Source organism: Rattus rattus, chromosome 8 (genome assembly GCF_011064425.1).
Source record: "Rattus rattus isolate New Zealand chromosome 8, Rrattus_CSIRO_v1, whole genome shotgun sequence".
Classification (NCBI taxonomy): Eukaryota; Metazoa; Chordata; class Mammalia; order Rodentia; family Muridae; genus Rattus; species Rattus rattus.
Window position 1 is genome coordinate 49,228,995 of NC_046161.1, and position 17,402 is coordinate 49,246,396.

The 17,402-nt window shown below is 40.0% G+C and overlaps 1 protein-coding gene across 2 annotated transcripts in view; it reads left to right on the forward strand.

Annotated features, from left to right (window-relative positions):
- The window catches only part of Ube2q2 (ubiquitin conjugating enzyme E2 Q2), a 54,624-nt gene that overhangs the window by 21,465 nt on the left and 15,757 nt on the right, over window positions 1–17,402 (forward strand). For both annotated transcript variants that reach the window (XM_032911244.1, XM_032911245.1), the window contains 5 exons: window positions 3,462–3,518; window positions 7,525–7,665; window positions 10,261–10,345; window positions 11,996–12,056; window positions 12,739–12,829. In XM_032911244.1, the coding sequence (XP_032767135.1) occupies window positions 3,462–3,518; window positions 7,525–7,665; window positions 10,261–10,345; window positions 11,996–12,056; window positions 12,739–12,829 (435 nt within the window). The remainder of the gene's footprint in view (window positions 1–3,461; window positions 3,519–7,524; window positions 7,666–10,260; window positions 10,346–11,995; window positions 12,057–12,738; window positions 12,830–17,402) is intronic.

The window sequence follows — 17,402 nt, forward strand, 5'->3', positions numbered from 1 at the left end:
GGCTACTTTTGTTTTTGTCAGTGCGTGTGACCTCGCAATTACATGGACTGTGCCATTGGCGTCATTGCTGCTACTGCTACTCACTCTCAGGTGGATCCCTACATAGCATATTCTATGTTTTTCCTAGAAAGATTTGCTTTATGAAGATAACATATTGTATACATGGAGAGTGCTGTATACTTGATGTCTGTTTTTAGCATGTAGAGCGTGTTGATGTGGAGAACCTGCATGTACATGTGTATGAGCACAGAGCTGCTGAATGAATCGTGCCAATTTACTTACATTTATTGTTACTAGATACAACTCCAGTGATTGCGTGATTCCGCTTTCTGTGTATTTCATTTTCCTGTCTGATTTTCTCTGTAACTGTGGACTTTGTTTTGCTTCTCAGTATTTCTTTGGGGTAACCAGAGATACTTAATATCCTAAACTCTTCCCAGAACTTGCCTGCCACCATGTGTCCCTTTCCTTGCATAGTTTCCCTCTTGTTCTCCAGATGAACATTAGCCCTTTGTGTTCCTGTCTTCCAGGTCCCTCGAATGATCTTATTTGTAACTCCTCAGGCTTCCCATCTCTTTTCTTCACGGCCGTGTCTCAGTTTGGCCATTGTCATTATAAATGCTTTGTTCAGAGGAGACTGGTGGGTTCTTTTTGCTCTACTGTCTTTCTTCAAATGTTTCTTATTTCCTGGAACTGTCCTGTCCTTTTATAGTAATGTGGTCCTACTACAATAGGTGCAGTAGCTTCTCAGCAGCGCTAAGGATTCCAGTTAGATTTTAGTTTGTCTTCCTTCCTAGTTGTGTTTTAGGCCACTTGTGTGACTTTTCTGTGTGGCACCCTCAGAGTCTGTTTTCTGTTCATGGTACTTGGTCATTTGCTTGTTGTGTAGGAGAGGTATGGCATCGGTCAATACCAGCTGTTGACAGAGGTGTCTGGAAGAAAGATACTTTTCTCTGCTGCCCAGTGTGTAGACCTGTGTTCTGCTGAAGCTGGAGGATGGAGTTGGGGTTTCCATCTCCAGAGGTGTTAGGAAATTCTGCTCTTGTGTTGAGTTATAGTGAAAAGACTTTTCCTTTTCCCTTTGGTTCTAGTACCTACCTATTAGTGCACTAGATTGAGAGACCATCGGGGTAGATGGGGCTCCTAGAGAACAGAGGGGCCCTTAACATTAATTAGGACAAATCTACAGCAGTTCATCCTGTTGTTCTCCTGAGTGAGGCTTTCTCAGTCAGGGCATCCAAAATTTCCCAGCAGCCATAGGATCCACCTGCTGTGTCTGCTGCTGCTCTATAGTTAGGGGTCTGTATATTGTTTTCTAAGTAGCAATGTCGTTCATTATCAAAATTTGTCACCTTCCCCTAACTCTGTGTTGGTTGTGTTTAAGGCAGGATTTGTATTCTCAGCTCAGGTTGTCCTAGAACTCACTGTAGGGTACCTGGCCTTGAACTCACAGCAGGCCTCTTGAGTGCTAGGATTACAGGCATGAGCCACTGTGCTTGCTTTCATTGAGCTTTTGAAAAGAAGCCAGCCTGCTTGTTGAAATGAAGGCCTTCGATTTCTTTTTTTTTTTTTCCGAGCTGGGGACCAACCTAGGGCCTTGTGCTTGCTAGGCAAGCGCTCTACCACTGAGCTAAATCCCCAACCCCGGCCTTACGATTTCATGAGCCTAATTAATTGGCTTTGTGTTTTTGTCAAATTACTTGTCCTTTGGGGAAGAATTGCTCAGCTTTCTCATTTATAGAATATTAGGCAGGGACTAGTTTGATGGTCACTGACATAGGCTAGAGCTGCATGTCAGGATCATCTAAAAATACTTTTTAAAACCATAACTTTTAAAAATTAAAATATAAAATTATATTGTTACCCTTCTCCCTCAAACACCTCCCAGTACTGACCTTGCTGTCTTTCAAATTCATGGCCTCTATTTCTTCAATTGTTATTGTTTCTCTCTCTCTCTCCCTCTCTCTCCCTCTCTCTCTCTCCCTCTCTCCCTCCCTCTCTCCCTCCCTCTCTCCCTCCCTCTCTCCCTCCCTCTCTCCCTCCCTTCTTCTCTTCCCTCCCAGCCCCCCTTCAGTCCATACACTGTAACCATGTGGTCTTGGTTAACTTGTTGCCATGCTGTCCTTTGGGATGACCATTTCTCCTACTGTTGCACAGCCTGCTTTTCCTGTTAGCATTTTTGTTGGTGTCATTCTTGTTCACATCTTAATTTAGATAAGCATCACAGTGAGACTTCATGGGTATAGTAGCTTCTATGATATTTCTAGGAGACCAAAATCTCCCAACAAATTTCCTTTTCCCTCCTCTGGCTCTTAGTCTTCTGGCCCCATCTTCTTTTCTGACCCCAAGCCTTAGACATAGGAGTTGTGTTGTAGATAACCTCAGTTGGGGCTGGACACTACTAGCCCACTTATTCTTTGTATTTTGATTGGTCATGGTTTTCTGTAAGGGTCTCTAACTGTTGCATTAAAATGCATTTGATGAGGGATTTTCTGGGGTAGGTTTTGAAATTAGCATTTCAACAATGCTTTTCACCCTTGGTGCACTCAGACTTGTATTTGGGAACTTGGGACTGCTTGGTAGCTGTGTTCTTTCTGTTTTTGAAAATATATCAGAAATAATATGGTTTAGAAATGCAGAAAAGGGTGAACCACACCACAATAATTTGGGGAACTGCTTGCTTTTCTCATTTTGTCCCTGGGAAAGGAATAAGTGTTTGGAGAGATTGCGATTTTAAAATAAGCCTAAGCTTAGGCTGCATGAACCTGCACAGACTTCTCCAGCTCACTGGTCATGAGGAGTTAATGAGGGTGTTTTGTTATTAAGACTTGTGCTCTCAGAGAATCTAAGAACAGACGCTTTGAGATGCTGAGATCTGGTGGTCTGATTTGATCTCTGGGTCCCAAACTAAACCTGCCTTTTTGAATACAGATGCATTTCCATATTGAGAGGTGACAGACTTGGCTCTGGCAGGAGACTTCATGTCTGACTGTATATGAAGACCCTTCCTAAAATCCCACGTGACTGACTCCAGTGTAGATGCGTAGTAAACCCTGCCTTAGGAGAGGTGTTCGTAGTAGATAGACCGGCTCTTAAGTTACTCATTCTCGAGTATCTATTTCTTTATAGCATCTCATCACTTAAAATGCAAGGCAGGTGAATTTATAGAAAAATTAAGGTATTTTTTTGGGGGGTGTTAAATGGGTAGATGAGGAAAAAATAATTTGGAGCATTTATTATGAGCAGAACATATAAGTAAAAAATTAAAATTAGGTTATCTTTAGTTTTTAAGTTTCCTTTATATTTGATTGCCTTTGTATATTCATAATGCATCTGCTACATTGGATTGACTTGAAATTCTTTAGTAAGCTCTGCTCGTGGTTCTGTGGTGACAGTGACTAATAGTGGCCAGCTTTCTGATGGGCTGTGTGTAGCATTGGCACATTCTTTCTCTGTTTCAGAATGGCACAACGGAAGAAGTAACTTCAGAAGAGGAGGAAGAGGAAGAGATGGCTGAAGTAGGTATTTATGTAAGAATAGTACTTCATGAATACCTAATGGAGTTTTCTCCATTTAATTTAATTAATTTGTATGTGTGTGCGTGTGTATATGCGTGTGCGTGCGCGTGTGTGTGTGTGGCATGTGGAGGTCAGAGGGCAACATTTGAGAGTCTGTTCTTTGTTTCTGCGTCATGGGTTCAAGGTTTGGTCTCAAGTCCTTAGACTTGGGACACTTCCTTTTATTGGCTGAGTGGTCCATCCCACTGGTTCACATCTCATGAATATCTCAACATTTAAACGTTTTAATAATTCTTTAATCTTTTTAAAGTACTATTAATGTTGAATAACAAAAAGTACCTGGTATTTCAAATGAAATATACTTCTAAACTCTGGTTTTGCTTCATTAGAAGCAAACAATATTGTTTTATCTGAGGGCAGTAAAAAATTGTTTATATTTAATAATAGTATTTAGCTTATAGTTTGGTTATTTTTAGAAAATAACTATTGAGTTTAAAGTTTGTGTCTACAGCTGGGAAGATGGCTCAGTCAGTAAAGTGCTTGCCATGCAAGTTTGAGGACCTGAGTTCAGATTCCCCAGCACTCATGTTTAAAAAAACAGAAAGAATCTAGGTGCTGCAGCTTGCATCTGCAACTCCAGTTCTGGGGAGGCAGAGACAGAAGGGTTCCTGTGACTCTTAGTTACCCAGGCAGTTAGACCCAGGTTCAGTAAGAGACACTGTGTGAAAAAAATAAGGGTGTGATTTGAGGTAGTATTTGATCTCCATACACACATGAGCCTAACATAGACAGACAGATAGACAGACAGACAGAGAATTGTATTTGAATGAAAGGAAAGTTTGAGGACATCACAAACTGCTTGTTAGAAGCAGTGACATTGTCTCTTATTGAAAAAAAAAAAAAAAAACATTTAAGGGCTTTCTGTTAGTTTGCTTTGTGTTGCTGGAATTAGACTACCCAGGACTAGGTAATTTATGTTCATACTGTTTAAGAGCTAGGAAGTTTAGAATCAGGGTATTTTGTGAGAATTTTCATGCTGTGACCTCAAAGGTTGAAAGCAAAAGAGCAGGAGAACTGAGGCACATAACCTTTTATGCTTCCTTTGTTATCAAGGAAGAAGGGCTCATGCCTACTCATCTGTTAAAGGCCTGATCTCTTTTAATCTTTTTTGTTTTGTTTGAGATAGGATTTCCTTTGTGTAGCTTTGACTGTCCTGGAAGGTTGCTCTGTAGACCAGGCTGGCCTCAAACTCAGAAATCCACCTGCCTCCTGAGTGCTGGAGATTATAGGCATGAGCCACCAATGCATTTTAATATTTTTAATTTTTATATTCTAATATGTTTTTAATTGAAATAGAATATCACTTTCCTTCCCCTAACTCTTCCCAGCTACCTTCCCTTGAACCCTTCCCATGTCCCCCCACTCCTAAGTTGATAGCCTCTTTTTCTTTATTGTTATGTATGTTAAATATGAATGAGTGTGTGTGTGTGTATGTGTGTGTGTGTGTGTGTGTGTGTGTGTACACGTGTGTACATGCACATAACCTACTGAGCCTGGTTTTGCTTGTGTATTTGGTTTCAAGCGTAACCATTCTGCATTCTGCAACCAATAAGGGGGCTCATCCCTGGGAGAGGCTAATTTTTCTTAAAGTCCATGAACTCACTAGTTCTAGGAAAGCTGCCTAAATTTCCAGTACCAGACATGATTTCCCTTCTGTTGAGTGGGGTCTTTAGTCCAATTAGACTGCTGTTGATTGCCACCGACATGTGAGTGCCACTTACTATACCTTTATGCATATCTTGGCCTGATGGAAATTGTGGAATTGTCACCTGGGGAGGACTGCTCCCTTGCTTAGCTGCTTGCATAGCATTTACTGCAACTGTGAAGGCTAGACAGGACACAAGCCTTCAGGACAGATGCAGCTCTGATCATCAGAGTCCTCTGTGTGGTGGTGACATTAGCAATGGGGAAGGCTCCCGTTTTAATACCATTATAGCACCACACCTGACTTTGGAGGGAACATTTAAATCACAAATTTTGTAGCAACTTTCCAAAGCATTAAGATAATTGTCACTCACCAATAGATCTTTAGGCTTCTGAACCTTTGAGTTTAAATTCAGAGTTTGAAATAAAGATTCAAAACTCCATTGACCAGATAAAATGCATATGAATTTCAGTGATCTTTAGCTTCAAGAAAATTGGTTTTTGTTTTGAATCTTATTATTTTATCAGACTTTTACCCTACTTTATTTGAAAAAAAAAATCTGTTTAAAATGTACTTTGAGAATGGGTCAAAGCAAATGAAAGAGTCACTTGTTTTGTATCTGGGAGTAGAATCATTCTTAAAATTATTTAATTAGAGTGACTTTGGTGGATAGGCTGTTTGCTTTACTGTTTCCATGGAGTTTAATTAGGTGGGACAAACTACACAAGAACATTAAACTCCCCCACCCTCCCACCCCTGGCCCCATATGCAGTGAAGTAGACTTTGTACTCAGAGTTTCTGTACTTTTTCTTTTTCTTCTCATAAAATTGACATGGGATAGTAATATTTAGAGAAATCTAGAAAGGTAGGAAATAACAAGGAAGACATTTCAATGTTACTAGAACTAACGTGGTTGAAGGACCTGAGTGTAGTGTTTTTTGGGCACTGGATGCTGTCCTTTAAGCAGAGGAGAGGTGGCTTCTAGAGTACATGATATTATTGAAATTCTGAAGAAAACAAATACAGGACAGGAGAAAAGTCTTCATAGCATGAAGCCCTGCATAGAATCTGATTAAGAACAAAATGTGATGGGTGGAAGAAACCTGTCGAGTTTGCTTTGGATTGAAGGTAGTCATTGACCTTCAATTCAGATTGCATGGAAAGTGGAGGAAGTGGATACTCCTTCAGAGATCTTGGTTAATTGAAGCTTGAAGCAGTCCTAAAGTTAGGACCAGAAAGCTTGGGCATAGATTTGTGTGTGTGTGGGTAAGAGCAAATGATACGGGAACGAGAATGGGCTGTGAAAGATGCTGGTCTACAGGTGTTTTTCAAATTCTTTTTCTAAAAACTTTGCCCTAAAGTTGTCAAAACAAAACAAAACAAAACAAAAAAACCAAAACAAAACAAAACAAAAAAAACTCAAGAGTCTTTTAGCACTATCTGTTTCAGTTCTTATTTTGAGAGCATGGAGAGTCTGTATTTCCATGTCTTTTATTTCAGGGTTTTTATTGATAAAGAAAATAATTACGCTGGCTATGTCTGTGTTTGTAGTAGCTTAGTTGGTAATGTGCTTGCCTAAGCATGTGCAAGGTCCTGGCCTTGATCTCCAAGCACCATATAAAACTGAGCATGGTGGCACTTGCTTATAATCCTAGCACCAAGAGGTATACAGGTAGGAGTATCAGAAGATCAGGGTCATCCTCAGCTCCAAAGGGAGTTTGAGCCAGCTCAAGACTATATAAAACTAAGCTGATTTTAGTATCCTAAAGACCGCATAATGGATGATCCATCAAATTAAGTGGGTTTTGGTTTGGTTGTTTGTTTTTGCATGTGTATATTTTATTTTTGTAATTATCAGAACGAGATGGGTATAATTATTCCTAAATTAGTATTGATATTTCTTAGAATAAAACTCTAAAGTTAGGTTTCTAGAATAAAATACGAACAATTAAAGGGTCACTAAATTGTTTGAAAAGTTCCTCATAATCGAAGGTTTCTAAAGATGGCATATTTGATGATAGTCAGCAGCTTTATCGTTCCAATTTTAGTATATGTGCTGCCGAAGCGAGCACAGTCAGCAGCTTTATGAAACTATGAAATCTGCTCTACTCAACCCAGCTTTTCCACAGAACACAAGGTATTAAAGGAGAGAGCCTTGTGAATGGAATCTGAGGCTTTCCTCCTCCTCCTAGAATGGATGATCCTTTTTTTCTTGTACTTTTTAAATTTTATTCAAATTTTTTTTCTGACACAAGAAACTAGTGAAGAAGAGAAGAAACCTTAATAACACTCTGTTTGTAGGATATAGAAGACTTGGATCACTACGAGATGAAGGAAGAAGAGCCTATTAATGGGAAAAAGTCAGAAGACGAAGGGATTGAAAAAGAAAATTTGGCAATATTGGAGAAAATCAGGAAGACTCAAAGGCAAGACCATTTAAATGTAAGTGTGAGTAAGTATCTAGAACACGAACTTGTGGTTACATAATTACAGATTGGGTAATTAATTAACTCATTAAGATATCAATTTTGGCTGCCCTCTATCCTTTCCTTAGTGATGGGTTTGGTCATTTGTTTTGTTGAACTGTGCTGCTTCTCCTGGTTGTTGACAGCCACTTTCTTCCCTGTTCATCTGTTCTTCACGTCTTTTTTTTTTTTTTTTTTTTTTTTGATTCTTTTTTTCGGAGCTGGGGACCGAACCCCGGGCCTTGTGCTTCCTAGTGCTCTACCACTGAGCTAAATCCCCAACCCCTGTTCTTCACGTCTTAAAAACAAACTATCTCTGTATAATAATCCTGTGGTGGACAGTTGTAATGGTCAACTTGACATAACCTTAGAGTTAACATGGAAGAGAGGCTCAGCCAGGAGCATTGGATTGACCTGTGGGCGCGTCTGTGGGCGCGTCTGTCAAGGAACTGTCTTACTCAGTTAACTGATTCAGGAAGACTCCGCCCACTGTGCGGGTGACTCCATTCCCTAGTAGGGAGTCTTAAATTCTGTAGCGAAGACAAATGCAGACTGCAAGCAAGCAAGTGGGTGAGAATGTACGTGTTCGCTCCTCTCTGCTCTTGACTGTAGATGTGGTATGGCTATCTATTTGAAGTTATTTCCTTGACTTCTCCACAGTGATGGACTCTAACCTGGTATTGTAGGGTGAAACGAACCCTATTCTTTCCCCAAGTTGTTTTTTTGTCAGGGTATTTTTATCACAGCAACAGAAACGAGTGTAGAGGAACTGCTCTTTGCATTCTGTTGCCGCTTTACTTACTTCCCTACTATAGGTTCTGTTGTGCTCAGACTCAGGCTCCTACAAAGTATTACTCTGTCTCTGTTCTCCCTCAAACCTCACCTCTGGCTTTTATACCCTAATCAGCCCAAAAGTAACTTTTCTCTTTAGATTTACTTATCCCTGTCCCTTACCCCTGAGTTTGAACTGTGTAGCCATGGCTAGCCTGGAACTCTTGTAGACCAGGCTGCCATTCATTCACTTCAGAAATCTGCCTACCTCTACTTCCTAAGTGCTAGGATTGGAGGTGTATATTACCTACCATGCTAGATGATTTAACATGCCTTTTAGGAAAAAGAAGCAACATAGCAGTATAAGATGCATACTTTGGTGAAAAAAACCACGCCTGTGTGGCTTTGGATTGCTCATCTTTCAAATATAGGCAAACAGTATTTGGATGACTTGTGAAAAATGAAAATGGTGGGTGGGGTGTGTTGTCAGTCAAGGAATGTATGCATTGGCAGTCTTGTGTTAGAGCACCTTATTAAACTTCAGGAGGTCGGGCCAGCTGCTTTGTTTTAGGCAAACATAGTGAGTGAATTGTTATATAAGTTAATGTCAGGAATGAATTATAGAAAATTCTTATACTTCCTTCAATCATGTTTAATACACTAATTTAATTAGCAAGTCTTTTGTTGCAGAGAATGTTAAGCCCATATCTTGATTATTAAAGTAAGGTTGTAGCACCTGAACTGATACTTTACTTGCTGTGTCTGATGATGGACTTCAGTTTGTATGGGGTTAGTTAGAACAGCTACAAGTTATTGGGTACTCTGACATAAGTATAAGACTTAATACTTTATATTACTGTCCCATTTAGTCTTCATAGAATCTTCATTTCCATTGTAGGAAATCGACATTCTTCATATTTTATAGATATAAATACTAGGGCGTAAAACCAGTTGGAGGGTTGCGAGATGGCACAATGGTAAAGGTTGGTTGCCTCTCAAGCTGCAAGTATTAGGATTGGTATTTGATCTCTAGAACCCACATTAAATGCTGAATGTCTGTGGTGGCCAGCCTATACTTCCACAACTCAGAAGCAGGAGACAGGATCCCCCTGAGCAGGCTGGCTAATTAAACTAAACTGTTGTCAGTTAAGAGCCCTTACATCAGTGAATAAGGTGGAAAGCAACCAAGGATGATGATCCACTTCACACATCTACCTTGGCCCATACATGTGTGGGTACACATGTGCACTTGACTATACATGAGTGAGTCTACAGGTATACAAATACACATGTATACTACACATATGTACATTAAAAAAACTAGTTCAGGGTTTCATGGCTAGGAAATAGATCTTTGAAACCTTTAAACTCATAGTAGTACAACCTTCAAACTTTGATTTTTAAGAAAAAGTATGCTATTTTGTGTGCACGTGTGTGGAGGAAGGGGTGCTTGTCAAAGCACACATGTGAAGGTCAGAGGACAACTTGTGCTGAAGTTAATGCTAAAATGTCTTAGTGAGGGTCTTGTAGCATTTTTAGAAGTTGTAGTTTGGAATAGACTCATACTGAACTCTAAACTGTCACAGAGTCCATGGTGTTCTGGGCATACTGTGAGGCCTTCCCTCATGATATAAACAAGCAAAACATATCTTCAGTTTTCTGTTTTTCTTAGCATTTCATAATCCTTTATTCACTTGCACTTCTTGACTTCTTAATACTGAGTTGTGGTCATTTTTACAATGTTTCTGTAAAATTTTACTCAGGCTTTGGTACCTTAAGACTTAATTATTCATTGTTTCAGGGTGCGGTATCTGGGTCAGTACAAGCATCAGATAGACTCATGAAGGAGCTCAGGGACGTCTACAGATCACAGAGCTACAAGGCAGGTGAGGCTCTGGCCTGCTGGCCGCTTGCTGCTTTACACGGAGCCTTTCTCTTTTGCTTTGCCTTCCTTCTGGGGAGTGATGGGGACCATTTAGCACAAACTGTTTTGGAACTCACTATTTTTCTCTTTGATCACGATAGGGTTAGATATGTGTGCCACCACACCAAATATGTGTCATTTACTGAAATATAGGTAGACCTCTGTGAGTCTGAGGCCAAATACAGAGTTGGAAATTTTTATTGATGTTATTTCAGAGATGTAAAATTCAGGTTTAATGAAATTCTAAATGATAAAAGATATTAAATGAGTTTATCTTGTTTGTAGTTTTGTTTTCTGAGATGGGTTTTTCTGTGTATTCTTGGCTGTCCTGGAACTTATTCTGGCCTCAAACTCAGGCTGGCCTGGAACTCAGAGATCCACCTGCTTTTGCCTCCCAAGTGCTGGGATTAAAGATGTGCGCCCAGTGAGTTTATCTTTTGTATTTAAAAAAAAAAAAATTACAGGGGCTGGAGAGATGTCTCAGTGGTTAAGAGCACTGACTGCTCTTCCACAGGTCCAGAGTTCAATTCCCAGCAACCACATGGTAGCTCACAACCATCTGTAATGGGATCCGATGCCCTCTTCTGGTGTGTCTGAAGACAGAGACAGTGTATTTTTGTATTTATATACATAAAATAAATCTTTAAAAAAAATTGCATTCTTTTTCTTCTTGCCTTTTTTTCTGGTGAAGATATAACTTACGATTTTTATTTTCTGGCAAAAGCATGAATAATACTACTTAAGAATAAGAAAGATTAATGCATTTTGTTGTACAAGGAAAACTTGCTAGATTTATTTTCCTAGTTTTCTTATTTTGAAACAGAGCTTACAGTAGAGGTGGTGTTCTTTTTTAAATTGATGGGTTTCATTCATTCACAGTTCCACAAAAAACATCTTTCAGGGCTGGAGCTGAAGCTCTTTGGTAGAAAACTTGCCCAGTTGACATAGGGCCCTGACAGTCAATCCTCAAAAGCAGGAGTTTTTTAAACAGATAGTAAGATTTGTGCATTATAGAGCCTGAGGGGAAAATGTATTGCATTTAGGAATAATTGGTTCAGTTAATTTGGCTTTATTAAAAGAATGTTACAGAGTGGTTTAGAAGACTGATACTAAGAGCTGGAGAGTGGTTAAGAAGCGTCCTACTTTGGGGAGGACCCAGTTCCAGTTCCCAGATTTAATGCTCACAGCTGCCTCTGACTCCCAGTCTCGGGTGTCTTGACACCCATGTGGCCTCCACAGGCACGTACACCGGTGGTATATATAATACATAATATATACATACATAATACAAATACTAAAAATGAATACATTTATGTGGATGCTCTAGAAAGGGGGACAGTAGAAAACAGACGTCTCAGAAAAGTGAAGATTAACGTAATACATAGAGAGGGACTCCTTTCTTAGAAGAGTCTGTGTGCTTGCATAGTGTATGTTGTTCAGTGGAAGTCAGCACTAAGCAGTGTTTTTACATTCATTTAAGTATCTTTTAGTTGATAGCCTTAGTTACTTTGATAGTGAAAATGTGCTGTTATTACTACTCAGCATACTTAGAGCTAACTCCCACCAGAGTGATGGAAATGAAGAGTGACCAGTATGTCTTATGTCTCCACAGGGATCTATTCAGTGGAGCTAATAAATGACAGCTTATATGACTGGCACGTCAAACTACACAAGTGAGTACCTGTTGTGCTGACCTCCTTTACAATGAAATGCTGGGTTTTCTTTCTTCTTTTTGCCTCATCAGTTTCATAGTTTTGTATTCTGCATTTGCTTGGACAGCACTGCTCAGTAAGTGGTTGTTAAATTACTAAAGTGAGCTGTTCTGAGGCTCAGACAACAGGGAGTGATAGACAGGCAGGGAGTGTTTGACAAGTTTATGAGATTGTGGCAGTTTACAAACAAAAGGTATTCAAATAGCATGAGACTGATCCTGTTTATGTTTGAAATGAGGAGATTTAGGCAGTACGTGTAGAAGAGTTATAGAAAAAAATGTTTTTATAGTGATTTACTTTTGGTGGTTTTATTGGTGGTAATTTTTTTTCCCTTAAACTTCTTTGTTAAAAGTACGATTTTAGGAAAGGATATTACCAAAACGTCTTTCAGTTGTTTGAAAAGTTATGTGTATCTAATTGTTGTTCTTTGGAATGACCATTAATTTCAGATTCCCTTTGTTCCCAAGGAGCTAGAGCCCATAGTGATTCATTTTATTTTTTCTGGGACTGTGGAGTACGTTCTGTTTAGAACTTACCTTGGAGGCTCTGTTCCCCCGCCCCCCTTTGGACTGGTTTAATTGGAGCTTAGTAAGAAAGGTTTCTCTAATCTTGTTTGAACTGGCTTTTGTTTTATTATTCTTAGGGTTGACTCTGATAGTCCTTTGCACAGTGATCTTCAGATCTTAAAAGAAAAAGAAGGCATAGAATATATTTTGCTTAACTTCTCTTTTAAGGTAAGAACATTGTAATGGGTTCCATGTTCTAGTGGGAGGATGTTAGTGGCTCAGTTGCCTTGGAGAGCAGTTTGGTAAAGTGGAAGATATTCGTACCACATAGTTCTGGATTTTTTTCCCTTTCCTTTCCTTTTCTTTTTCTTTCTTTCTTTCTTTTTTTTTTTTTTTTTTTGAGACAGGGTCTCACTGTGTAGCCTCAAACTTTCTATCTAAACTAGAGTAGCCTCAGACTCACAGAGGTCTGCCTGCTTCCCTTTCACTCCCAAGCATTGGAATTAAATGTTGATACTGAGCTTGGCTAGTTGAGGAACTGCTGAGATGTGTACTCCACAAGAGATGAGTGCTTAGACACCAGGACACACACGAATGTGTAGAGCAGCATTGTATCACAGCTACAACCAAAGTAATCCAGGTACAGTGACCTGGAGAATGTGGCATCCATAAGATATTGACAAGATAGGTCAGTCTTCTATATAGTATATATAAGTAGAAGAAATTAGACTTAGACTCCTAGCAGTTTTGTGTAGTTTTGTTTATATAGAATTCAAAACTTGTAAACAGTGTTGTATAGGGCATGTGTTGTAAGTGCAGGTAAGGGAAATCTGGTCCTGCAAATAAATATTCTTAGGCATTATAACAGTCTTTAGCCAAAAACCATATTTCTCTTGTGCTAAAATTCCATGGGGCCAGGGACTCTGGTAAAATTAGGAAAAACATTTCTAGAAAGACTTTTTAGGTACACAATAGTGAGAAAAGAAAGCTCAAAAACACCGAAATTGTGGTTCATACCTGGGCAGCAGAACCAGAGAGCAAAGGTGTGATCACCATAACGAGCTGCTGAGCAGACAGAGGCGTCTGTTGGTCTTGTGGGCATCCTGTTTACAATAAGCTCTAAAGTTTTCCCTGTATATTTATGTTCCTTTTCAAGATGTTAAAAATAAAGGTTAAAAAAGAATAGTAATGGGCTCTAGATAAAATGTTAGTGGTTTCATGTCTAATATGGTAAAATGTAATGATTGAAAATCTCAGCTAGATTGAGGTGTTTTGAGGTTTATGTTGAGTGTTCTTGTGAGTTGAAGAGGAGGATTAGCGCATCCGCTGTCTTGCAGTTACAGGGTTTGTCCACAGTGGTTATCCAAGTGACTTTGAATTTCTTCTTGCTGTGTAAGGGTTTGGGGTTTGAAGTTGTCTCTGGGGAAAAGGGACTGTCGGACTTTCAAGAACATACTGAAAAGCCTACGGTTTCTGGGATGTGCTCTTTGTGCTGTAAGCCAGCCATGGGAGGTTTTTATTTGAGGGCATAGTTGGTCTGTTCTGCTTCTTGTTTTGTCTTAAACAGTTGGTTAGCTCCCTTTGTTAGCACTGGTTGATAGTATATAGTTGGTCCCTGACAGAGTAGTTAGAGGCTGTTACCTAATCTTAGAAAGAAATGGTGCAGCGTTTGTACATGGCGTTGGTGCTACAGGTGACACAGGTGGGTTTAAGATGTTTTGAAGGAAGAAAACATAGACGTTAAAGAATATTTTTCTTTCTTTTTTCTTTCTTTTTTTTTTTTTTTTTTTTTTTGAGCTGAGGACCGAACCCAGGGCCTTGTGCTTGCTAGGCAAGCGCTCTACCACTGAGCTAAATCCCCAACCCTAAAGACTATTTTCTTATACTTAGAATTGTAAAAAGCTTTATTAGTTGAATTCCAGAGCACAGTTTATGGAGGAGCCTCTAGGCTCTGAAGTAGAATTACTTTCTGAGATTTCTGAAACTGAAGGTAGTTCTCAATCAGTCAAAAGAGGTTTTATAGTTGCTCATTTGGGATTATGTATTTAAAGAAAGATCTATTCTAATAATACCTTTGCTCTAACAAGCTTTATGTCCATGCTTTGTTATAATGTTACATTATAGATAGATTTAGAAGTAGATGAAGCTCTCAGTGGGTTGACATCTTGTATGGACAGGTGTCTTCATTTTCTAACTTGCAGTAGAAATGTATGATGATGCATTTTAGCCTCTAGAAACACCTGTCCTCTGCCAGGAGGACTGAAGAGTAGTATTTTAGTCATTTTCCACTTGTTTTCTTGGAAATAATTGGATGAGACATGTTTGTTCCTATCTTGCCTCAAAACTAAGTTTTTAAAAAAGCATTACTTCACGTTGTTTGAACATAAAAATTGGACATAATTTTTGTTAGACTCCCTTGGCCTGCCTTCGTCAAGAGCAGGAAGCCATTTTCCTACCTAGCTGCTGCAGAAAGTTAGAGGCAGCTTTGCTGACCCGTCCGTCCATTAGGGGACTAACAAATAACGCTCTTGGCTACTTTAGCTTCTGTCTGTGTGCTATCAGATGACTCTCACCTTTTTAGGGCTGGAGCGGGGCAGGGTCTCTGACTAAACCTGGAGTTCTCCAGTATGTCTAGATGGGCTGACCAATGAGCTTAAGACATCCTCCTGTTCATGTGTCCTCAGTTCTAGACACACAGACATGTGCCAGCATATCTGACTGTCGTCTTTGGTTCTGAGGCTGGAGCTCAGATCCTTGAGCTTGTACCGCTGTTTCCTCAGCACCTCTGACTTTATGAAGCAGCTTAGTCATTGTATTGAATGTTACCATTGGTACTCACCATATTATAGGTGATTTTCTACTTGTCTTTTTTGTGTTGTATCTCCCTTCCCCGGCCCCATTCCCTTTTGGATTTTCTTAGGACTTCTGTTTCCTACCTTTTAACTTAGTAGTTATATGTTTTCTTACTCATCCTGTATATATCCTTGAAATGTCAAAGTCCAATATTCTGCTTTTTGCCTTTGTAATCTCATAGCCTTTGAGTACTATTTCTCAAACTACCTACTACTGACCTTTTAATACAGTTCCTCATGTGTGGTGACCCCCAACCATAAAAATTTTTTTGTTGTTACTTCATTACTAATTTTGCTAAGTTATGAAATATAACGTAAATATCTGATATGTAGAATATTTGTTATGTTAGATAGGTTGAGAGCCACTGCCTTAGAATGTTTGAGTTCATGTTCTCAATACAAACATTTACATTCTTTACTTGGATTATTCTGAGACAAGCCAAATTTGGAATTTTCATGCTCTTTAGTCTCTCAGGTTATATATAGCATTATCTTTTTTCTGCCTAAAAATTATAGTTAAGTATTTCTTTTTAGGGTAGCTTTGAAGATGGAAAATGCATCTGTTTAATTTCTTTTTCTCTGAGATAAGGTCTTGTTCTGAGTCACAGACTAGTCTCAAACTCGTTACCTTCTTCTCTTGCTTCCTGGGTGCTGGGGTTACAGGTATGTGCTGGTTTGCCTGGCTTTAATTGCATTTTTGAGGAATATGGATTTTTAGGTTGGCAAGTTATCAACTCCTTTCAGCCCCTTGAAGATACCTTTCTTATCACTAAAGATTCTAGTCTTTCCTGAAAGTGCTTATAGTGAGTGGCCAAGCATTGGGAAATCTTTGAAAAATTCTCATCCATTTTTCTTGCCTTATTTTCTCTTCTAAGACTCAGACATAAGTGGTAAACATTGTGTCATTGTTTTCTGCATCTTTCACCTCTTGTACATTTTTGGGTCTTCCCTAACTTCATTCTGGGTGTTTGTTTTCTGTTTTCCACTTCCTGAGCCTCTCCTCTGCAGTTTGTTGGCACAGTCTCAGTCACCTCAGTCTCAGTCACCTCAGTCTCTCTCAGTCACCTCAGCCTCAGTCACCTCAGCCTCAGTCACCTCAGCCTCAGTCACCTCAGTCTCAGTCACCTCAGTCTCAGTCACCTCAGCCTCAGTCAGTCTCAGTCACCTCAGTCTCAGTCACCTCAGTCTCAGTCACCTCAGTCTCAGTCACCTCAGCCTCAGTCACCTCAGTCTCAGTCACCTCAGCCTCAGTCACCTCAGCCTCAGTCACCTCAGTCTCAGTCACCTCAGTCTCAGTCACCTCAGTCTCAGTCACCTCAGTCTCAGTCACCTCAGTCTCAGTCACCTCAGCCTCAGTCACCTCAGTCTCAGTCACCTCAGCCTCAGTCTCAGTCACCTCAGCCTCAGTCACCTCAGTCTCAGTCACCTCAGCCTCAGTCACCTCAGTCTCAGTCACCTCAGTCTCAGTCACCTCAGCCTCAGTCAGTCACCTATTGGGTTGTTAGTTCCTGCTGCTTTGGCTCCAGATCCCAGAACCTCTAAGGTTCTGTTGTAATGATATACAGTTGTGCTGTGGTTTGGTTTCATCTTCTCTTCCTTCCAGATGTGCAGCAGTTACTGTAACATGTGCCTGTTGACTCTGTCTCATTGTGTTGTCCTTACGTCTAAGTCTTCACAGTGATGGACATAATGTGTGAAAGATCACAGAAGAGGGTTGCAGTATTGCGTTCTTCCCCAGAAGGGATTAACGTTTGCCCTGCCAGGGCCACAGACAGCGGGGTACCTAGACAGTGAGGTGATGGAGACTGTTGAGAGCCAGGTTTGACTCCCTGTGAGGGTAGTCGGCCATTGGTCCCTTGGGGCCCATCCTGACCTGCAGAAGGCCCCCAGGCGTCTCTTTGCCTCCCTGGCAGCAAGTCTGCATTCTGCTGTTTGCTAACCTCTTCCAT